This window comes from Bradysia coprophila, unplaced genomic scaffold, assembly GCF_014529535.1.
Source record: "Bradysia coprophila strain Holo2 unplaced genomic scaffold, BU_Bcop_v1 contig_94, whole genome shotgun sequence".
In the NCBI taxonomy this organism is placed as follows: Eukaryota; Metazoa; Arthropoda; class Insecta; order Diptera; family Sciaridae; genus Bradysia; species Bradysia coprophila.
This window is the reverse complement of record NW_023504022.1, coordinates 7,562,673-7,588,291: the sequence shown is the minus strand read 5'-3', so window position 1 is coordinate 7,588,291 and position 25,619 is coordinate 7,562,673. Positions and strand designations below refer to the sequence as shown.

Below are 25,619 nucleotides of genomic sequence, written 5' to 3'. Positions count from 1 at the left end.
GGTCATACATCTTGGAGAGAAGGATTAGGAGGTCTAGGGAAATGTTGTTCGGAAACTAAAGCAAAAATGATTTTGTTTAATTTTGTTTAAAATTACTAATGTCAGCAATCAACTTTTATGTGAGCCAACTTCACTGCAGAGCCAATTTTTGGGAATTTTATGGGATTCTTAAGAGCTAAATGTTCTCTGCTTCACTAGATATTTAATTGATATTAACCAGAGTGAAGGTATTTGAAGAAGAAAGTAATAAAGAAATTGTGGCGCCTCTAGTTTCCTCTAGTGTAAAACTGTCTCCGTTCGGTCATATAACGAAAAAGATTTTGCACTCAACAGTCTGATATGTTTTAATCAAAAGAAGTAATAGATTTAATGATGATGCACTTGAGTTTCCAAGGTTTCCGACAATGTGTCTACCTCCTATTCTTCAGTATGACCACAGAATACAAAACTTGAGAATTTTTTTTTTTCAATTTAAATGGTGTAGCGGCCTCTATACATACGAAGTGCACGGGGGATCCTTTTTTATTTTATTTGGTATGCAGAGAATCGCGTTCGAAACGAACCCAAAAAGCTCTTAAAATTCAATCGAAAAAGGTTCCGAAATGAAAAATGATTTTTACATCGTCGAATATATCCGAATTAATCAAGAAATCCATTTAAAAATCGAAATTTTTTATTTTATTTTTATTTCTATCAAATTTAAATCAAAACTAAATTCCAATCACACAGAACCTTAATAATGGTGTGAGGCATCATCACATACCCATATAGTATAGTAGGTAAAGTGCTGGAATGCAAATATTGACTTAACTGGCTGTTGAAATGTATAATCAAAATCAATAATAAAATACACAGAACATTGCATACCGCTTGAATGCGACACAAAAATATTTAATTTTAATTATACAGAGAAACGCATCAGTCACTGCACAAGACCAACACCAAGTCTATTTTTATTATAAATGCATCATTATGCAATCAAGTTTATATATATGATGAAGAGTTGATTCATATTGCATTTATTGGAGAATTATAACACTTTTGAATTGATTCGGTTAATACTCATCCGTATCAACAATAAATAATTCAACCTACAATGTCCTACATATAATAAATATCTGAATACATCCCCGGGAGTTGCGGGAAATGTTAACTACCATCTAAAGGCAAGAATGTATTCGTAGCTTGCAACAAATTCGATCAAATTAACTTTTATTTTGTTTACTTTAATATTTTACCCAGAACATTTATTCAACAAATCTAGCATTAACGACAATAGAACATTAAAAAAAATCCTCGTTGATTGATTTTTTATTCTTCAAAAATCTGATCTCAGGAACCATGAAAATATGAGTGAACATAAACTAGAGTCACAATGAATCTCGTTTTTCGACATACAAACAAAATAAAAATAAAAATTTAGTTTTCATAATTGCTGCTTAAAAAAATCATTTTATTCGAACGAATAAGTCGCCGTTGGTAAACGATCAATAAAATTTAAAATTTCACTAAAAATGCAGAAAGAAAGTTTTTTATAAAAGTGTTCAAAAGTTCTGTGCCAATTACATCAGTGTAGACGTTCATATCGACTTGTTACTAAACACTCTCCTCTTTGAACGCACTCAAAACATGTTCGTTTAATATGGCATACAATGTAAATCACATGTACATCAAATGTACATCAAATGTACATCTCCTGTGAATCAAATGTGACGACAAAAAATGTTTGATTAGCACGTACAGCAAATCTACTCAATATTTTGACACATCTACGCCACATCTAAATAGTTTAAGGAACGTAGAATCAGGTTGCAATTGAGTTTTGACAAAAATAATTTTTAATTTGGGTGAATGTGAGCATGCAAAATGGCCAAATTTGCCTGATATGACACATTTGCCCATATGTGATCCGCACATTTGGCCTTATAATAACACAATGTATTCAATTTTATTGCACATATCGGTGCATTTGGGTCCAAAGTATTAGAATGTGACAAAAGTTTGATGAAATTCATCGCTAATTGTGCAAATGTGACGATTAAACGAAATGTGATGTACATTTAATTCACATTTGAACGCCGAATGTGAAACAAATGCGGAATACATGTGAAACACATGCGAAACACATGTGAAGTGAATGTGTTTGTGAGAGCGTTCTGAGGATTCGTGTACAAATCTTACAAAAACACAACACTTTTGTTTGAAAGGATAGACTATTCGAATTTGAAATTATTTTTTGATGAACGAACAATGATTGCGCAGATAATTAAATGGAATTTTTATTTATTGGCTTTGTATTTATTCTTGCAACGTTCGAAAGAAAAAGATTACTTTTTGAAAATCATTTACGAAATGCATTTTTTAATTGAATCACTTCTAGCAATGTCTAAAAGTCAGATTCAAATCGAATTTTTTCAAAATTCATGTTTGCTCATAACGGATCATGGGTCATCGTCATGGTAAACAGGAGAAAGAATTTAGAGTATTCTTCCAAGTATTTGATTAAAATTAGCGAAATATCACGAAATTTGAAGTGGACGTTGTAAAAGTACATAATAGAATCAGGTAAATTTTATCCTATTTGGGCTCGCACGAATATATCATTCTTGTTTTTAGTTGAGTTTTAACATTTCCCGCAACTCCCCGTCAGGCATTATATACATCGGATATAGGTATTATATTAAATGTGACGCGTGTTGCGTGATTTGCATATCATGATTGTCCGATAAAGTGTTAATGTTCCGATGTTAAGTCATTGGTAGGTTGTGTCGAATTTATATACGTACACAATATACACAACACACTTGTTGGATAATATAATGCCGAACCAATAACATAAACTCTTTTTAATATGCGCTTTTTATACTATCATCCTAAAGTGAGTTTACCTATATCAATCCAACACCATCCATGTCAAAATAACTAAAAAATGTTTTATTGGCTGCGTTATTAAATCAATTTGAGAAAAATGAACAAGAATCGTCGGTTTCATAAAAATAACATAAATATTTGTGTCTGTACCTATTAAGCATTTTACAGAATTTTATGTGTGGTACATGTATGGATGGTGATGGTGGTTATATATATATATAGGCAAATATGTTTTGTGACGGAATACATTATCGTCAGATGAAAGCTTTGAAACGAGAGAAAAAAAAGGAAAAGAAAAAAATAACCAACAACACACTGAATGCGCTTGATGGAATTTGTGTTATTTTAAGAGTTGAATAGTATCTTTGTTTGGTTGGAGTATTTTTCTTTTATAGATTTATGGCAAAGTGCATTTATCAAGTATATTGATTGGACGGTTATATATGATGAATAAGAGTTATGAAAATTGGTTCGATAAAGTGCTTTTTTTGTTGAAGTGAGCTACTGACTACTGTTTTTAAAATATTTCGTCACGACAATTCGGATAGTTATAGCGTACCAGCGACCATATGGTTGTCAAGAGTGCAAAATAATTGAATTATTAAATTAAAATAATTTTTTTTTGAGAAGGAAACTAGTTCAGTAGCCAATTACTTTTACAGCATGGAAAATGTTTCGAAATTCGAATTGTACACGGAGAAAACAATGCACTGACTATCGTATTCAGTGAGAATATGTTCCTTTCCCTGTTGATTTTTCAGAGCTCGAAATATCTAGTGTCACGAACCTAAGCCTATTGTCTTTTGAGGTCATGAGACTACTCACTTGGAGCTTTGCGAGTTTCCGTTTCACACAGGTGACCATACTGTACAATGTTTTGTGAACTGTTAATAAAACAAGAGAGCCAATAGGAAAGAGACGGACATTTTATACATCTGCTATTGTCAACGGCGACAGTAATACACGATGGCATTTTATCAGTGTTCCCTATATATAGCATAATGCTTGGTAAGACTAATGAGGTACAAGATTGGGTTTCAAAGATGATATTTTAAACAAACGAAGTAACAGATTCTATGACCACAGTAAATTAAACGAATACGATTTCAATTCTATCGCCAAATTCTCAACAAAACTCGTTTTTTTAAATAAACGAAGTAACAGATTCGATGACCGCATCAGTGTATTAAATGATTTCCATTTTATGTAGCCTAATTCTCAACAACAAAAAATTTCTAGAAACGATTTCTTACCAAATCTCTTCCATGAGTTTATCGAACATCTTAGACGAAACATAAACAGTAAATTCTGATTCCAACATTTCCCCAAAGTTTCTAAATTCCTTCTAATCATAAAGGCAATTGACTGTAGTTGGTAAAAACATAGAATTTCTTCAAGTGTACAAGTACATTGAAAGTGTTGTGCAATTGATTTGAACATGCACACTGTTCGATACAGTTCAAAAATTTATGAACCACAAAGAAAATCCATCGAAATTGATCCATCAAAGGAATTTAATCGAAGCAGACATTAAGTCGTTAACTAAATTAAGAAACAATTTGTTCATCTGGCACAATCTTCAGTCACTTCTGCACTTAACTTCTTGTTGCAACAGATCGTTTCAGTTGATTTCAATCTAATATAATATTGTATACCCCGGCCATCCGTTCGAGATCATTCTGTAAGAGTTAAAATGCATCTCAATGGCTTTCCATACTATAATGCCAGAGTGTGCAACTCACAAAAAAGAAACACGCGAACTGCCGACACATATTTATATCGATTTATTTTAATCTTGTAATGCAATCAACAAAATCTTTATTTTAATGTTATAATCGGAGTTGTAATGTGCCTGCCTTCACCTAGGTGGTTATGAGTGTTCAATTCTGAGAGATGTGAATGCGACTATAGCGAACATTAACGTTTTATGAAGCTTATGTCTATCATACGTAAATATAATATGAAAATTAAGTTGACTGTAGCTGGAAGGCATTTGAAATATAAATATGCCTTCTAATTCTGTTGAAATTTAACTACCGTTTATGTGAGCTTGTGCCAGATTACATTACATGGAAACTATAATGAACTGATAGCAGGTATCGTTAAGTTTTTTTTGTTGGTTTTTCCTCTTTTTTTTATTGCGTGAATTACTGTCCAGTTTTATGCGCTAAATTTTCAATTAAACGTTAACTTGATGAATAAAATTGATGGAAATGAGTGGCTCAATTAAAAATGTTAACTCTTTTTCTGTTTGCTTCACAGGTGGTTGTTGCGGGAGCATTATGCGACAGAAACCAAATTTATCTTTATTCGAAATGTGCCAGCAGGTATGTTGGAATGACTCCAGATGGAAAGCTATTAGCATACGACAACACTGGTATAGATTGCCCACACGGTAAGTGATAAGATTTATTGTTAAAGACAATCGTACTATTAAGAGAAAATCCTACAATCCGATGGCCAGAACTAAAGTATTAGATCATTACTGCATACCCATCTTAAGCCTCTTTTGGCCTGTCGAGGCGTATTCAGTGATTTATTCTATGCGCTCGATTTTCTGGTGAAACAACTTCACTCTGGTAAACATCCATTTGTCTTAGCAGTGAAGTTGGTTGACATTTATGTTTGGAAGATATCGGTCAAAATAAGGTGAAATAACGGTAAAGTGCCCAAAATTCCATTTGAAAACCCAGAAATGTTGTTGCTGCAAAATATTTTCCCGTTTCAAAAACCGTTTCCATTTAAAATGTGATTTCTCAAAAATATCTGCTTTCGAACAGAAAATCACCAAATGCCTGAGGAAAATCTTTCTCGTGCGAAATTATTCTCATCTTTGACTTCACTTTTCATAAAAATGCAGAAAGGCAACCAGAAAGTCTATCATCCATATTGCTTACCATCGGATCACATCGCATTACCATCATAATCATTTAACAACATAGCACACTCACACACTGTGCACACGATACTATATACACATTTATCAACATCCCACATCGGTTGTCATAAAAAGATGGAATGGACATAATTTGTGATTAAAACAGCCCTTATGAAGGCGCTAAGAATCGTATACCGTTTTGTTTAGATATCATTAACATGCATTCGATCCCAGCGTATTTACGTAGACAGTATATAGATAGATATGGAGGTAAAGTTAGAGATGAAGAAAAAAAAAAGACGAAAAACAACACCTTGTACTTGGAAATCCAACACTGTTGATGTCAAAAATTATAAAAAGGTCCGATTATGTATTTAATGAAATCTTGGAGATGTGTTAAATATCTCTTCGGTTTTTTTTTCTTCTTCGTCCACTTCATGGTGTGTAGATGGTTGGCTGGAATTCATTTATTAATATTAACTGTTCGTCGTGTTCGGTTCGTTTGATGCATTTTCATGTATGTGAAGTTACAAAATGTTGTGTAGAATTTAACTTTTGATTTGGAACGTTTGACTTCAGGTTTGTTCTTTTTTTTTTCGTTTGGTAAACGAACTTGTTAATAAACTCTCTCTGTTATTTGAGTTCTTTTTTTTCGGTTAACAGCTTCGTACTTAAAGAGGTGTAATAATGATGCTATGATCGTCTAGTCGAACCATATATTTAGTGCGATAATTCGGTGAGTCAGACTGAAGCCGGTTGAATGAATGGAAGAAGAAATAAAAAAAAGATTGTTGCTGCTACAGTGCTACACGTATATTCTTAACTGGTCCTGCTGTTCATAACACTATACGAAAAGAGGGATGAATTATAAATAATTCATTTGCACAGTCCTTCTAAAACCAAGCCAATAAAAATACAAAAATTGATTAACCGATTGTTATATACTCAAATCGAAATAATATTTACGTTCACTTTCAATTCCCGGTCATGCTACTACCTACCGCGCCATCAAATCCCTCCATTTAAAACGATATTATAACTGCCTTCTGCACCATTGTTCTTGTTCGTTTCTATGATAGATGTTTATCTAAACACTTAATTTGAACGGTTCACTCATAATTTATGAAATGAACGCCTTCCCAATCAATTTTGGACGGAGAGTTTAGCTTTTTGTTGAATGATGGTGTGTAAATAACACACATGCATACGCACACCATACGTCGATCCAGCTTTCTTTTCAACAGAAAATGTGTACTTTTTACCTCAAACTGTTGGTGAAATGGAGTTTTTTTTTGTTGTTGTTCTGTGTATTCAATTATTGATAGGGATGGCTCTGGCTCGTACGGTTGGTAATAAATAATTAAACAACAAAAAAATGCGCCCTGTGCTGCGTACTGAACAAATTTATTTATTGTACGATTGATTGAGAAAATAGGATCCAGCATTTTGTGCTAGTTTGGACGGATGAACAATAACGTTTTTTTTTCCTTCCTTGAAACCCCTATGATCGGTAACACTCTCTTTATATCTTTCCACATTGTTATCCTAATCGTTATGAATTGAATGGAGAAAGTTCATATTTCATGGAAAAAAAGGGATGAAAATCAATTTAATTTAATTCAGTCACTGCGGTAGGTTGTGCGTATATACGATGCACTGGGTTTCAGTTCGTCAGACATTATTATTTGTGTAGGAAGACCTCACCACGAAATTTGTAAACGAAGAAAAGGCAACAAAAGGTTTAAGTCTGATTCTCATACAGGGCATATTACCAAAATTTACCGAAATTTACCAAATATTTACCGAAATTTACCAAAATTTACCGAAATTTACCAAATATTTACCGAAATCTACCAAAATTTACCGAAATTTACCAAATATTTACCGAAATTATGTTTTGATAAATTCAATAAATATTCGGAAAATTTCAGTAAAATTCGGTTACTCTTGGTAAATTTGCTATAAATTTCATTTAATACGGTAAATCAATTTACCAATAATAGGCCCTGCTCGTATGCAAACCGAATTTCGCTGGAAATTGTTGTGTGCTGATTATGATGCAATTTTAAGAGGAAAACGTTTATTTTTTATATAAATTTCATTTGTATGCCGAGCCAATAAAAACCTCTCGTTCACGTAAATGAATGACATTTCTGATGGAAATGTTCACAATTTTAATTTTTTTTTTTAATAGCCCCACCTGCCTATCTCTTTATACATACATGCTCGTCGTGACTCGAGTGCATATTATAGTTTTTCTTTTTTTTTATTTAATAAATATATGAGCAAGAGGAGGAGTTTCTTATATTTTATGAAACTGAAACTCATGGATTCTAGCAAGGTCATATTTATAAATGATTTTTATTTTTAATTACCTCTCTACCTGGTCGTTTTTTCCTTCAATTTTTATTTTTTGTACCTAAACATTTTGCTTATATATTTGTAAAACTGCAATCATTTGTTTGTTCATGTCATATACAATATCATTTGTAACCACTTTTCACTCTTATTGAACAGCCTTCAAGCGGTGACTGTTAACTTTTTATTTCTTACTTAACTTTATTTCTTTAAACTTTTTTTTTTGTTGTAACAGACATCAAGTACGTTTCGAGTTATAGAAAATATTTGTGTAGTATGTGAAATGAGCATACGATGCATTGTAGAAAATATATACAAACTCTATACAAACAAGATGCACATTGTCGTCATCCTGGAATTCTTTTGTTGTCCATCTAGTTCTTTTTTCTTCTTCAAATTTTTTAAACTAATGCAATCTCCTTTTTGGTTATTTATTAACACAGTAAACAGATGCATTTTGCTTAAATGGGTGATTTAATAAAATGAACCACCCATGAATTTCTTACCTTTTTCTGTATATGGATGGATATATATGGTTCACCTTTGTAAATATGTGAGGAAATGCGCATTGTTTCGTGCTTTCACAACTTAATTTTTATTTCATTTTTTTTTTCTCTCGTGTCAGCTTGTATAATATTTAGGATCTCCATTTGCTCTCGTTTAAGTTCTGTTACTATTTCCATACACGATGGATTCTCACTTATTGTGAGTCATTTAGAGTAATATATTCACTTTCATTGAAGGATTTAATATGCATGAAAATGAAAACAGAATCTCTGAAATAAATAAAACATCGCGATAGACGAAATAAAGAAACAAATTTACTGCGCTGATGTGTGTCGTTATCGTGTTCGTATTTATTTGTCTGCAAATAATCGGTGGCGCGTCAAAAATGTTGCATAATTCTTTTTTTTTCCGTTCCAGCAATGCTACCGTTTGTTTTTAATACGCAAAGATGTGCTCATTATTTTTACAATCGAATGGTTCAAATTCACACTCTTTTATTTGACGACTTCGTCAATATATATATATATGTTATGAGATATAAGTAATATCAACGATAATGATGACTACAATCCTTTCGGAAACAGTAAGATAGGATGTGAATTGTTTGTGATTTTATGGATTTTTGCTGAACAAACAATTCAACTGCGAGGAACATTCATTACTCACGCCTTGTAGATCCTTGAGGTGGATACGTCTGTAGGAAAATATTTTTGTTACAAAGAAATCGTGTCTTAAGTCATTGTTCTCCATTTAAATAGTATTTTTGTATGAGATTTAGTTTGCAGTCATATTTACACATAATCATGAAATCTATTACTTCAATTGTTTAACATTCACATCGGCAAAGGATGAGACGCAATAGTTATTTGTTTATTAAAGAAAGAAAAAAAGGAAATTCCAATAAGGTCGGAGTGATGACCATGAATCGCTCGAATTGTAATTTCTTATTTTCTTCTAGATTTTCTTTCAGACGTGAACACAACGTTTTTCATATTTGCGATGTGTGATTAACCGTTTTTCTCCCCTAAACTAAGCCATCAATTTGTTACACCATTTTCAAGCCAAAAAAAAGGTGACAAGAAAACGATAGGGGAAAAAAGAGACATTTTCGCCACCGAAACGTCAACGAATGTCATCAGACGAAACGTCAACAAAACGTTCTCTTCTTATGGCCTTTTGAATTAAGAAAATGAGATCATTTACACCGCACATGAGAAAAATCTTTTACTTCATTAGTTTAACATTCATTACTTATTTAAAACTAGTCGTAGTTCATTGCGCATTTTTGATTTCTTTGCACAGGAATGAGACCCTCTCAAACGTCACTTTTACGTACTAGTTCGTAAATATTATACTTACTGCTTTGATCGCACTACTGTACATAATGGCTTTTATTGAGCGAGAAATTTATAAAATAAATTATTTTTGTATTAACCAGCAATAAATCAACCAATAAACTAGTCAACCGAAATTAAAAAACTCTGCGTCAAGATGATAAAATTACATAATTCACCCTTTCTTATAGTGTGGACATTTAAACGGTTTCTGTGGAAAAACGCTTACAATTCATTGATCAATTTATACAACAGCTGAACGGATATTTCTTTAGTTCGACTTAGTCACTTTACTGAATCTTATACTGAGTTAATCATTAAAATTCTTCGTTTTATTACAACATCAATGAAGCATGCATCATGCTCCGATAAGTTGCATTCAATTTTCCTTATCACCCCCCGAAACAAGCTGTGTGTACGAGATGAAAAAAAAAACGTTTTTTGTTGCGGTGACAGTTTGTTTTTATTGTTTTTTGTCCGTAATGGTTCATAACACTTTCGGTTATCGTAAAGTTTGTTTTGGTGACCATTTCGTTTCGCTCTTTTATTCCACTTTATACGACAGTACACATTAAAAAATGTATAACCCGAAAAGGTTTCGGCTTAACCGCATTATGCAGTTAAAATTTACAATATTCGACCACCAAAGATCTTTTCTAATAAAATTAAAAAAAAAAAATTATTCAATCTCTCGATTCGTCGTCTTTTTTTTATAAAAATATTTAAATACACATATGTGAACGTGCATTTTATGTTCGGTTTTTAACATAACAAATCTCTTTTCGATACACAACATATAAGTTAATAATAATGCATTTTCTCTATATCTATAACAAATTTTTATTATTTACCTACAGCACATCACTGGCTCTTCTCTTTTTTGGGAGGAATAGGTATCTATACAAGAAAGAAAAAAAAAACTTCTTTTTTATGCATTTAAGCATTAATTGGTGGGCGGAAGACCATTAGAAGAGTTTTCTGACATATGGACCTGGAGAAAAAAAACATAAAAAAATTTCGGCAAATTAACATCTTAATTTGATTTTCGTATGTATTATTAATGAACAGATTGGTTTCGTTTTTTTTTCCTTCTATATCTCGGATACAAGTCTTTCTCGCTCTCTATATCGAAAGATTAGAATCTCATGATTCGAACGTTTTTCTTCTTAATTCTTTAAAATGATATTCAATATAATCCGTGGCGCGTATACATATAAGTTGTGAATATGAATATCAATAACTTTTTGTGTATAACATCATCATTGATCGTTCAAAGTTTATGTATTTATTTTTTCTTCGTTCAAAAAGGTGTGCCTTAACATTAGTTGCGAGAAGCTAACAGATCAGAGTTTAGATCTGGAAATTCATATAAATTCAATATGAAATCTCATAAATATAACGTTAGTATACAAAATATACTTAATACGATGCTGTAAGACAGACTACGGTAAATAAATAATAGAATTCATAGCAAAAAATTTGTTTCGGTTTTACAAAATGTTAAAATATTCAGAAAAATTTGTAAAAAAAAACTTCGGAATCTTGGAAACAATCATAACAAATTAGTTTTATATTGAAATTAAATCATTTCCCAACGAATTACTCACCACTCATAAATTAGTCGCACTTATTAGTCAACAATACGGTAGCCATAAATTTAGCTTGTAATCTGTTCGCGATCCTAACTAGCCGAGACAACGGTTGGTCGTGTATTATCAATGCGAAAGTCATTATCAAAGTGCGACATTTTTCGTTATTTCCAAAGTCGATTGTTGATATGACAAGGCACCACGCGAGTCAAGTCTGGTCTAGTTATATCGACATCCGTTTTAATTCAGAAAATGTCTTAGCCGTTGACTGATTTCAGTTTTTTTTTAACTCTTCAACTTAGTCAACTTAATTCCATAGACTAAAAGTCAGGGTCTTATGAGAGAAAATCACTTCAAATGTCCGAACTGTTACCACGATAACTCGAGTAATTCTGAATCGATTTAAATCGATTCAAGCTAGGATCAATATTTTGCCTATGTAGTGTCACACATCTGACAGTATTTCCCGAAAGAAGTTTTGTCTCTTTTCTCGATAATTTCAGTAAGCATTAACGAGTGTGAAGTTTGTGGCCAGAGCGAAGCAAGGGCGGTAATTCACAAAAGTTTTTTTTACAAGAATTACCCTATCGTTTCAGTGATTTTTAGTGGACAAAAGAAACCTTAGAATAAATGTGAAGAGAGTCACTACTCTTTTATGTAAATGTTGGACGAATATAGCGAATGGAACCAACAAAAATGACGGTTTCCGGCCCGTCAACATCAAATATAATTTTTTAAATTTTATTGACAAAATTTTCAGTTAAGCGACCTGACCCACCCAACTGGTAAGGCTTATTTACATAGTAGCGAGTGCGCTCTCTATGAAACGGTATGTATTCAAATGAATTCCTGAATGAATTCTGCGTAGTGAGAAAACGTGAAAATCAAACTTTTTTTAACGTTCGCTGATATTACATGAAGTGGGATTAAGTGTGAAGACATTCTCTGCTAAAGACTTATCGAGTCAAGCGCAAAAATCACTTCAAAATTGTAAATAGAATCAAAGGTTTTTCCGTTACACAGTTCCTATGACTCAGTGGTTATGATAAATCAGAAGCAAAGGAAATGTTAATATGCCATTTCATCATGCCAATTTAAATATGAATTTCAGATTTTCTGTTTGCAATATTCCTATTTTCTATAAAACCCATGAAAACCATCCGATCTCATACATCTCCATTACAATTCGATTTCATTCTATTTTTTCCGTAGATATGTTTTGAATTGATCTATTCACAATTCACAAAAAAAGGACATGTCTGCCAATATTGCCATACAACAAAAGAATTTAACATGACTGTCGACACGTTAAGAATAAAAATCCAATTCTCCTCGAACGTTTCTGAGTGCTCAATCATCTTTATGACAAAAAAAAAATTGTAAACAAATTTTACGTCGCTTCCTTTGCGCTTGCATGCCGATGTTGAGGAACGTAATACAGTCATTCAGATTCAGATGAAAATCACATTCATTTCGCTGTGCAAAAAGTGTATTGTATTGCTCGGCCCAAAGGCCGAAAGTCTGCTAAATGCATCAAAAATCAAACTGCTTGCCAGTCGATGAGTAAGTCCCATATTCAAAGTTAATTCAATTTTTAGTATTTTGGTCTCTATTGTGTCTCGTGTCCTAATAAATGAGTTACAATAATGACAAAGAAAGAAGTGAGCACCTTATTTGTATTCGGAAGGTCTACTATATCATCACAGGAACTTCCAATGCAATGAACTTTCGAAATATAAAATTTCGAATTCTTTCTTCCATCCTAATCCGTTTATGAAACACACACAAAAAAAATTTATTTATTTTTTCTGCTCTTTTCAATGTACAATAATAAAGGAATCTTTACAAAAACCGAGAGCCATTTGATTCGGATTAAGTCACATTTAAATGGGAGATTAGGATGATAGCTTGTGTGTGTGAAAGGGTTCTGGCATTTCCTTTCTCTTCCATTTTCTATGGCTATGGAAATAATAATGGTTTACACGCATTTCACCAGATGAATGGGCTTTGAATTATATTTGTATTTTGTATAGACTTGTCGTATTTACCGTGTAACATAAAAGGGGAACGGTATAAGTAGATTAGGTTTGAGGCATAATTAAAACATATTTTGTGTAGATAGAAAAGAAGGGTTGACTTGGAATTTATAGGAAAAAAAATATTATCTCTCGTTCTGATTGGTGTTCCACCTTTAACAGATATTGAACTGGGTATATGGACTGCGCAAAAATTTTGCTTTTTCTTTTGAAGCCGAACCATAACTGGCAAACGGATACTTCGGTTCATTGATAAAACTATATTTCTCCTCTCTTTTTTTGGCATGCAATAAAACAATAAAAATTTCACACGTTCATTCAGAAAAAAAGGAAAAGAAAATCAGGAACATTTATGCTTTATGTAAACAAATTTTTTTTAACAAACTTTTACCAGTTTAACTATGATTGTTGTTGGTTATTGTTACCGAAATAAAAATATCTTTATTTCCGTTTTAGTACGTTGAACACCTTCTCGAAACCGAGAAAGGTAAAAATTCTGCAGAATTCAACAAATAACAAAAAAAAAAGGAGAAGAAGACGAAAATAATAATCAACAATATTCCCTGTGTTAGAAGTTATAAACGTGTTCATCCGAAAATATAATATTTAAGGATAATATTTTGTTGATAATAATTTTTCCATTAAATGATTTATTGGACGGGACCAATGAAGTCTAGAGTTTTCTTCTTGATTTTTTTTTTATTCTTCTTCTTCTTCTACAAATAGCTGTATAAGAGATCCAAAGGCAAATAAATAATTTATTTACTTTTATTTTCTCACCGCATTTCGGCGCCTTTGCGGAAGATCTGGTTGTTATTTAAATGTTTTAAAGAAATATTATATTGTTTTGCACCTTGCCTTGCCATAAAAACGTTTTTTTTTTCGTTTTTTTCGTTCAGGTAAGCAGAAAAATCTTTTGCCGTTTCTTGACCGAGTTTATTTCGTGACTTTTGCCAGTTATTCGTTATTAGACACAGTCGAAGAAAGATACATGGACATGCCATATCATTTGTTGGAAGTGTCTTGGACAATTTTTTGCTATGAAATTAATTCAAAGAAATATTTTTGCTCTGAACTATTTGAGCAATTCAATGAACTCATTAAAATTCGGCGTGATAATTGGTCGAAAAATACCAGTCATTTTTAGTCACCCCTGGTGTCTTCGAAATTTGAGTAATTTGTCAAAGAAAAAGCCCCGTCCGTTGGTCTCTTATTACAGAATTTTCGATTTTACTGTGACTTCTGCACGTCCGTGATTCACAAAGCAATTACGATTCACTCAGAATTTTAAGAAGGAATTTTTGAGTGTAACATTTAGAGTGTTTCGAAAAACATCTTCCGGACCCCATGATTCCTTTCGTGCCCAAAAATGTTTCACGTTGAGCGAATGAATCTGGCTCGACTACCAAACCACGTTCTCACCTCGAAACAGTTCTCTGTTTGATAGTCGATTTATCATCACATCACTTAACGTGATCCAATTTTGGGCAGGGAAAAGTCTTAACCTGTTAGCTAAATGAAATAATTTTAGCTAAATTTTGATAGGAATTAAGAGGTACGAAAGGAGGAATATGATGCAGAAGACGTTTTTCGAAAGGCAATTCTGTACAACTCATTGTCATAATCTAATTAGACCACCAAAAAGAATGACGAACGATCCTTCATACTGAGTCCCTACATATCTCATAACAATTACAGGCATAACATTACCCGATGTAATCGAATAATTGTAAACGAATGTTCGAATTTGGGGGTCTTCGCATCTCATATGCTAAATTCTTGACTAATTTTTCACGAAAAACATCTTCAATTTATAGTCAGTAATTTGCAGAACAAAAATGAAAACAAACAAAATACGACAAAGGTACAATACGATAATAACACTATAAATATTAGGCTGTTGAATATTGAACTACATATTGTATTTGAAGAAAATAAAATAAAAATTCAGCAACTGGAATACGTAACCGAAATATTTCGTCGTAAGATTAGCACATTTGTTTGCTGTATTTTCACAAACTGTTCAAATATATTCTTTCAAGGGAAAATGTGTACCATACCATCGATCGGATATTTCAAATATTATTCACACATTTTTTTTGGCGACGTCGTTTAATTGGTGCGATTAATTTTTATTGTAAAATTTTCTCCGTTTTATGTATCGAGAACCGAAAGTGTTTGGCTTGAAACTTTATTTTTTCTTCTTCATTTTTTTCATTTTCCTTTTTTTTTCATTAAAGTACATCATAATTCAGATTTATTGCCTGCATTAAAAAATAAATTCATTGAGAATTTTATGATCTATATTGTGATTATCATACCGTGTGTATACCTTTTTGTATGTGATTAATCGATTCATTTTACGTCGTGTGTAAAGTTACAACATAATAGGATTGACGGGTCAGACAGATTTACTGACAGCAAAACAAATATTACTGATATATTTATCATACATACAGAAAGAAAGAACGAAAAAAAAAATAGTGAACTCAAGTTAAATATTGAAACGAATAATGAAATGGAGGAAAAAAAATTTTTATTTCGATTATATCTATCCATCCAAAAGATATATGTTAGGTGGTGGAGCTTTTAGCTTTTAGTGTACGTTCCGTTCGTTCATTTAACAAAAAATTGAATGTATCCAACTTCACTATCAGTTGATAAATATAGAACTTGATTTTTGACATTTTCTTCGTATAAATCATTGATAGTGATCTCATGTGGATTTAGATTAACAAAAAAAAAGTTGTAAGCGCCACTAAATAAATATTTAAATTTTTTAACTTTGCCACACAGGCGAAGTATATCGTACACTTTAGAAGTAAGTACAGTAAGTACAAATAGCCAGCGATTTTAGGTTTTATCATAAAATCGTTAAATCTTCTACTCCCGTTGTTAATATTTACATAACAGGGGTTTACAAATTGTCAGGTGAATCCATTACATTATGTAAGAATTAAAATGAAAAATCTCGTTTTCGTGAGTTTAAAGACCTCGCCTTCGCCTCTGATCAACAAAATTCACACGAAAACTCTACTTTTCATTTTTATTCCGGCATAAATCAAATTTCTTTTGACTTACGACTCTATGGAAAACAAAAGCATTTAAAAATGCCTTACATTTACCTCATATCGGAACTACGACTTTTAACCTCTTATAAACGGCAAGCATATGACCAGTATTATTATCTGGTCTATTACTTCCATAGATCAAAATATTTTCAATCTGTTGATTTCAAATCTTGTACTTCAATTTGTTTAACTTGTATTTTTCTATATAAAGGACCATATTACTCAGAGATTGTCAATATTTTTGTCGTTTTTATCGATAACAGATGAATAGCCGTATGTGACAGTTTAATCGATTTCCAATAAGTGGGAAATGGCAAAATGTTCCACACTCACGTATACGTTTGTTCATGATAATTACATCAAATGGAAAGAAAAATATTTCCTCCTTACGGGTAAAAAGAAGGCAATTGTTACCGTAGGCTAATCAAGAACGATTACTGTTGTACCTACAATTTTTAATAATCGTTTCTCGACACTTGTAATTGAAAAGAACATTCTGATGTTTGGAACCTCTTACTTCATTTTGTTTTCGCCGAGGTTTTCGCATACATTTTGCTTTATGAGAAAACGCCTTTTTTGAATGTTGCTGTTGGTAACCGACGACCAGCCGTTTCTATAAATGGTCCTTAACGTTATTTTATTTTCACACAGGCCTGCAATTCGATCACTCCGACGAATTTTAGATATAACTTTGTTACGATAAAAATCTAGTACTTCCCCATTGTCAACATTGTCAAACGTTATGAAGGAAGTAATTCAAGTTCACTGAACAATCATTACAATTGAACAGACTGTTCGTGACAATTGATGAGACAGAGCCGCAGACTTTCGATCGATTTCAATTTCCGATATTTACTGAATCCGATAACCTGTCTTGTCTTGTTCAGTACATTCATTGTAAAGCTGACAAATACCACACGTTTATTCAACAGAGATTGTAATGCAAAAAAAAACCTAATAAAAACAAAATATTTACTTCGTTTAATTTAAAAAGTAAATAATGTCTCAAAAATATTAAAAAGATATGTTCATTATAGGTGGTCAAACTCTCTGATCATCGGTGTTTCGGTCTTTTGAAAAATATATATATAAATATACTGAACCACGTCTCGAAGACCTTTTTTTGTTCTGTAGGTTTCAAAGGACGTTGTGTTTATTTTTCTTTATTATATATAGAGGTACATTACAATCTCAATATATGAGAGAGATTTTTTTTTTTCTTCCATTATATTATTTGTGTATTTTTTTTCTTAAATTGTATTCCACACTTAGTCTGAGAAAATATTCTCTCTGCTCGAACGCGTCATTGAAGCAGTGTTTAGAATTCAAACAAGTCAGGGAAAAAAAACCAACAATCCAACTGACCAGAAAACCGAATCACTAACAGAATAAAATTTCGAACAAAAATGTTTAGTTGATAATAACAACGGTCGACCAACCAGACCAAAGAAAAAAAAATTGAATTTCTTTTAATCAGAACCTGGTTATTAAATGTACAATTCTTTTTTCAAACTTTACATCTATGTGAACATGGTAGACAAAATTTGATCTCTAGACGATCAATCGGCTCTAGTTTCGAATAAAATAAAAATAATTGATTCCGAGGTGAACATTCACCTGACAATTTGATGCCATGTTAAAATATAGAATGAAAAAAAAAATCTACCGGGGAAAAAATGATGGAGATGATGGGTTTCTGTTTTTGGTATTTGGTTTTTGTTTTTATTTTTTACAATTAAGTGTATATTATATCGAAGATTGTGATCTTTACCTACAGATTCGAACATATTTAAACTGGCAGGTGGGGTGTTAATTGCAGAAGTGTGTGGCTTCAGGTTTCTATCTGCTTTTTTTGTGGGTTACCAGTTTTGTTATATATATAAAATAGTATTTTACGAGTTATCTTCTGTTTGATTAGAGAAAAAAAAACGTTTAAGGTTAATGGCCTATATCATGAGAGTTGTTATCACATATTTAATGTTTATTTAATAAGCAATCAATTTCGTTGAATTTGTTGTGATTGACACTTTTTCGCTTTTTATGCGTGTAATGGAGGGGAAAAACAATTTACAATGCATACCTGTAAACGGAAATATTTACTTTTTCTGTGTCTACATCATAAAAATCATGGACAAATTGTTGAGTCTAGGTTAAACGAAGCACCTGATATGCATTACACATCTTAAAAATGTAGCTGGCAGAGCCGACGTAGTCACTGATAAGTGTAGTGGAAAGTCCTATTTTAATGGAAGTCCTAAAACAATCCCCTCAACAGTTACTGAGTTATGTGCAGAGTTAAATGGAGGAATGGACGTGTCACATTAGTGAATTATAAGAAAAATGAAATTTCGTTGACTTAGCTCTATTTCAAATATGGCTGACGATGTCAATAGAGATTACACATCTTAGAAATTCAGGATAACAGAACGGGAAATTCACTGATAAATGTACAAACGTTGGAAATCGATTGGATCCTTTAAAATTTTACCGGAAGTCCTTAAGCAATCACCTCAACAGTTGGCAAATCAATCTTTCTGTTACATTATTATTGATGGGTTATATGAAGAGTTAAATGCAGAAAGAGACGTGTCTCATTAGTGAATTGTAAGAAAAATGAAATTTCATTGACTTAACTACTGGCGCACGATGTCAACAAATTTTTTTTTAGATAAAAAAACATCGAAATGGAGCTAAATGAATGAAATTTCATTTTTCTTACAGATCGCTATAACATGACATGTCTTGTTTCGTCATTTAAATCTTCACATAGCCTTGTCGTAACTAAGGCATTGCCTAACTGTATATTTATAGCTAATCAGCTCGCAGTTCAATTGACATCTGTTATAGAACATTGTAATCAATGAAGTAAAAGAAGTAAAACTTAATGAAAACAAGACTGCACTCCAACGCCACCACCAGCAAAATAAACTTCAAAATGAATCAAGTTTTTATAGTGTGATATTTCCCAGCACAAACAGTTATCTCAACCAAACCAAAATCATCCCTTGCCGCTGGTATTCGTATTGAAGTGTCAATAACCCTTCGTTTCCAATTATGATTTTCCGACGGTATATATGGTTATTATGAAAGTGGAAATCGTATTTTTGTTCAAATTGAAATTCCGTCCATACGTTGAATAAGTATATGTATAACACCAGCCGTAGACTTTGGACGAAAAATGTATTTTAAATGTTATACAGTACAGCTGCAGTAGTTACATTTTATATCCGGTATTGTAAATCATATGACCATGAAGAAGACTTTTCAATATTTTAATAGAAAATTGTGTTATTTGATATTGAATATTATATTGGAATGAGCTGAAGCACCTACGAGTCGAGACCTCAACAATATTACAATCATTGAGCGTTTTTTTCTCTTCCTTTCCTTCTTCATTTATTCGTTCTAAATTGATTTATTATACAACCGATCTGTCGCCATTAGATATTAGATTATCTACCTTGTAGTTTCCTATTAAAGTACCTTTTAGAAGAACACACATTTATTAATAATAATATCAAAACATTATTTCATATTAGATTTTATACGATTCTCGGTGTATCGTATAGCATTTATATATAAACCGATATAATACGATGAGATGGCTCGTAAGAATTTCAAATTGAAAATTCTGTGTAATTAAAATTATTTAAATTGAATTTTAAAACAAATTGACTCTTTACAGTGCCAACCTTTTGTGGCTTTTTAACATTACATTGTATTTATTAAGCATTGGCAGTTTATGGTACGAATTAAATTGGCATTGCATTTCGAACAATCTTAAAATGGGAATGATTTAAGATAAATTGATGTAAATAAACTATAAACGACTCTCGATTAAAATAGGAAGAGCCATCAGGTGATAGATGATTATTGTTGCTTGGTTATACCGATACTATATCACAATAAAATCGTGATGGCTAAGATGTACACAGTGGTGTATCTAGATTTTATCTGCACAGGTCACAGATAATAAAATGTTATCCCCATATGTGTTGTGGACGTAATTCACATGAAATTAGTTGGAATAGAGTTGATTAAACTTTCGATAACCCTTCGGGATTGGTAATAAATTGAATCAAGAGCGTGAGTAATATTTTGGAAGAAACAAATTGTTTTAAATGGGAGAAGGGGGTCACGTTCATCAGAACAGGTTTAAACTTTTTTTTTGGAAATCAGATTGAATGTGATATTTAATGTTCTTCCAGGTTTTTTGTTCAAAATCTAGTACTTCATTTCATTTAACAATTCGGCTAATTTCTCGCATTTTGATCGTAGTTGTCAATAACAGATGAACAACTTTTAAAACTTTTAATTTTCTCTTACTATTGTGGATATTGAAGGGATTGATACCTTAGTAAGTAATATCCGTCGTTTATATTGACACGAAGCCAACCAATTACGTTAAACCAACTACCACAAAGTCATGATCATCACCACGGTTATTGAAATAATTCTTCTAGAAAAAATATTTAATCGAAATAATATCTCATTTCATTTCGTTTCATTAAGTTTTTAATTTCACCAAGTTATGAGAGATCGATGGGCTATATATTACAGCTTAATATCGAACACCTACGTAATATTTTATGTAAGTGACAGGTTGTTTTACGTTCTGGTGCGTCCATTAAACCAAACATTGCGATCGGTATCTTTTGATATACAAAAAAAAATATCAAAAATAAATAAAATGAAAAAACTTCTCATTCTTGTATCATATTTTATCATGATCAAAGGAGGAGACATTGTGTAATGTGATTGCGGCATTGTAACAGCCAAAATAAAAATGATGTTAACATCGGTTGCACCGAGTGAGAAATTGAAAATGTTGGTTTTCTCTCTGTTCTCAAAAGATTTTAACAACTTTTCGGGTGGACAGATTCATAATTTGTTGCAGGACATTCGGAATTTTATGTAAAACTCATAAGATTAGGAAATATTTTCTCGAAAACTTTATAATGTTTCGTGAACTGTCGTGAATCAGTTTCAGGTAATACACCCTGATTCTCAGTTAATCCTACAACGTTTGTTACATTCGACGCCGTGACTATAAATTCTTGAAATAAAACAAAAATCATTGATATTGAGCTTTCAATTAGTACTGTTTCGCGAAAGGCAAACAATACATCTCACACGTCGAAACAAAAAATTCCCAGCGAGACAGTACAGCACTTTATTGTCTTGCGGCCAGAAAATGCGAAAAACTGTTTTCATTTACTCGGTAATGAGTCGTTTTCTGGCTGCAAGGCAACAAAGTCTTTTACATCCCAAGGGTTGAATGAGCCCCTTTCGACCATAATGAAAACAAATTTTGAGAGATTTTATAGAATCATGTCCGATAGTTCAGTCACTGCGAACATTCTAATATTTCTGTCCCGTATTTTATCGAAACAATTGAAGTTTATTTTGAGGTTTTTTATTGTCTTAACTTAACTGAAATGGAAACGTTTTGGTTACGGTTCACAATGGGAAGTCGTTATCGCCAACAATGGGTAAATTAAATAAACGATTCGGTTTTCGTTGAACATTTTTTTTACTTTATTTTTACAATTAAATTTATCTGCCTAATTCAACTTCAACACATCCATCACGTTCTTGTTAAAATGTAAATAAAGGCGCACTAAAACGAGACTTAGATATAACTATATTCCACAATTTGCTGTTTCAGCGCTTTCATTTTAGAAAGTACATAAATGCATGCCGTACTTTATAAGTATTTGAGCAAGTACGTTTATGTTAAAATCTACGATAAAAAATGTCTTCTTATTTAATCATTTGTGTCTTTTCGTACATTTTATTTGTTTTAAGATTTGAATCTTTTTCCCACATAAAATTTATGAATCGAACGCAAGTTATCCAAGTTTAGATCATCAAAATAATCCGTCTATTAACAGTTGAATAGAATAGACAAATGAATTTCGGATGGATTTACTTTAATGCTTTATGATGGATAGCAAACCTAATTCTTAATTTACAAACCTCTACAGGAATTCACACCCCAATTGATTATTTAAATTTTTTAATTTTTTTTTTCAGAGATCATAACTATATCGCTCCATGTGGACTCTTTTTCATTCGATGTTGGTTCAGAAAACCAGTTCTTCAAATTAACGCTTTTCTTAGAGAAAAATCAAACCTACTTATGCTTCACAAAGAAGTGGCGTCTTGTTACAATGGTAAGTAATTATATTTTCTTTCATTCTACACTTTTTACATTGGCGTAGCTAATAACTGAATACAGAGGCGCCGCTGACATAATTAGTTTGGTGCAATACATTCTTTAGTTAAATGAATATTTTACTAATCAGGCTGACCACTTAGGTAGTTGCAGTTCATTGAACTAATGAGTGAAAGAAATGTTTATTTGGCACATTATTTTCACACTCGTTTCATTACTACTTTTCCCACACAAAAAATCCCTTTTGTGCCACCGAGGATTGAAATACGACTCTTTTCAGCACTCATTTTAGTGTTGTAAAGTGACTTATTTCAGCACCTGTTTGATGTGATATTACAACACTCAAAGCAGTGTTGATATGGAATTTGTATGAGTTGTTACAGCATTCGTTTGAGAAAATGCAAAGCAATGTGATCGATCAAATTTGAAGAGTGATTGTTTACAATGAAAATTATGATTTTTTGTGCTCTTGTCTATTTCAATTCTCGGTTGGCACAAAGCATGATGTGTTACACGTATTGTAATGAGATTTTTTTCAGCACACGACCCAATTTTCCTTGGAAAACTTGGGTCTAGTGCTGAAAAAATCAACATTTGATGACGATTGGTTGAATGACATTTCTAAAGAGAAAAGTGCAACACCGCTTGGGAAGGAAACAGAACTTTTCTCGCTTGAACTGTCACTTTGTCACCTCTGGGAGAAACCAAGGCCTATTTTCGGAATTTTTTTGGAAATTTTTTCAACGTCCAACGTCAGCGAACGTCCAAAAACCAAATTTTTCCACCATTTCGTACGGTTTTGGCAACTGCTGAATCAGCCTTGCGTTTTACTGACTCTCGATTATTTCTTGACACTACGAGCATGATTAATATGAAAGACGAGAGCGTCAATAATCAAACATAAATCATTGAAAGCGGGTTGAAACATAAGGCTGAGCTCCGGAGTTGCCAAAACAATTCGAAATTATAGAAAAATACGGTTTTTGGACTTCGCAGTTTTTGGTTTTTTTTTTAAATTTTGGAAAAAAATTCAAAAAAAAATTCTAAAAATTGGCGGCCCTGGGAAAAACTGTAAATTCCAACTGACGCGAAATCGGGGCTCTTGTTAACATTTCCTATTTTCTCCCCTCGGTAATCAAAGAATTTTTCCAAAACCGTTTTGAAAGTATCGCGGATTATAGTTTTGCCATAAACATTCTTATCGGATTTTTATTTCCTTCCTCCATTCCGATCGACTTAGTAGTAATCGCCGACACTGATCTTATCAGATTGAAAATACACATTCAGCATTGAGGGAATCGTTTATGAGAACAGTTTATATTTACGAGTATGGTTGGGATCAAATTACTTTTGTTTTCTGTTTTTTAAGTAGTTGCTGGCATTTTCCAAACACATAGAATTCCATGTTGAAATTGAAAAAAACCACAAGGGCTTTTCCATTTAATTTGGGCGGACAGTGTATACCTTTCCTTCACTCAAAAAAAGTAGCAAAAAACAAATAAAAAAATTGTTAACTGTGGACATGGACACACATTTTACTTATCGCCGAACATCGAGATATCATAATTTATCCAAAACAAAAAGTATAGTCTAAGTACTGTCCATCCGACCATTCCATACGTAATACCGAATAAATATTACAAAATATTAACAATGACCATGCGACAAAACGAAGATTAAAGTCACTGATTAGCAACTATATTTATAGCTGCTATTTACCCCATAAATGTCCCTTTTTTTTGCTGACAAAGAAGTTAAATAATAGGTAAGTGAAGCGTACGCCCATAAATAAAATGTGTGTAACTTAATTGAAACGAAAAGAACACAACACAGAATGCAACTTTTGTGTGTTGTGTGTTTTTTTCCTTCTTTCCTGTAACATGTCGTTCGGATGGACATGTAAACGAACCAACCAAAAAAAGAACGTCAGGTAGAATAAGCTATTAATTGCATGTTTTTGAACTTATAATCTAGGATTTGATATTTATGTAATAGGGTCGAAAATAAACAGAACTTTTTTTGTCACATAATTTTATGTCCTGTCCGTACGTCTTGCACACATAATTGTCTTTGTTAAAATAACGAAAAAAAAAACAACAACCGATCCTTTTGATGATTCCTGGTAAACGGTTATAAATTATGGAGATATATGTCGTGTCTATCGTTACGAAGCTCAATTTTTTGTTTCAATTTTTTTTTAAAACGTGATAATTCGCAATGTAAGTGGCAATATTGACGTGTGTGTATATATAAGGGTGGCGTCAATTTCTGATGATGCCATCAGTCAAAAATAAGCATCAACCATGTATATAAGTATCGATATGATCTTTGAATCCAATTTTGAATGATTTAAATTGAGTAAATATTTTCAGAGATCTTAAGAAACATTCCGGCTGAAATTGAAGAAGAGAAGAAAAAAAAATTGAAAAATAAAACAATTTCTACCTCAACAACGCGTACACACAATCGGTATTTCAATTTTTTTTTTCCTCGAACATGTTGGTCAATATTTTCTGAGATAACATTGGTCGCATCACCTCACTTTTAAATCGGTATATATGAGCTGTTTTTTCACTGAAGAAGAAATAAAAATAATTTTTTTTTCTGTTCAAAATTATCTCTAAACCACTTTATCTTTGCGAAATTCTTCTGTTTGATTTTTACTGAAACAATAGAAATTCCAGTGAAATCTTATTTAAATTAATTGACACCGAACATCAATCTCAGATCTTTTTTTTTTGATTTTTTAATATTGAAAGATAAATTGGGATTCTATTGGTTTTTGCTGGAATGTTAA

At 32.1% G+C, this 25,619-nt stretch overlaps 1 protein-coding gene across 1 annotated transcript in view; it reads left to right on the top strand.

Annotated features, from left to right (window-relative positions):
• The window catches only part of LOC119085216, a 66,563-nt gene that overhangs the window by 29,629 nt on the left and 11,315 nt on the right, over nt 1-25,619 (top strand). Inside the window, exons 3-4 of the mRNA XM_037195526.1 lie at nt 5,134-5,266; nt 22,681-22,820. Coding sequence (XP_037051421.1) covers nt 5,134-5,266; nt 22,681-22,820 — 273 coding nt within the window. The remainder of the gene's footprint in view (nt 1-5,133; nt 5,267-22,680; nt 22,821-25,619) is intronic.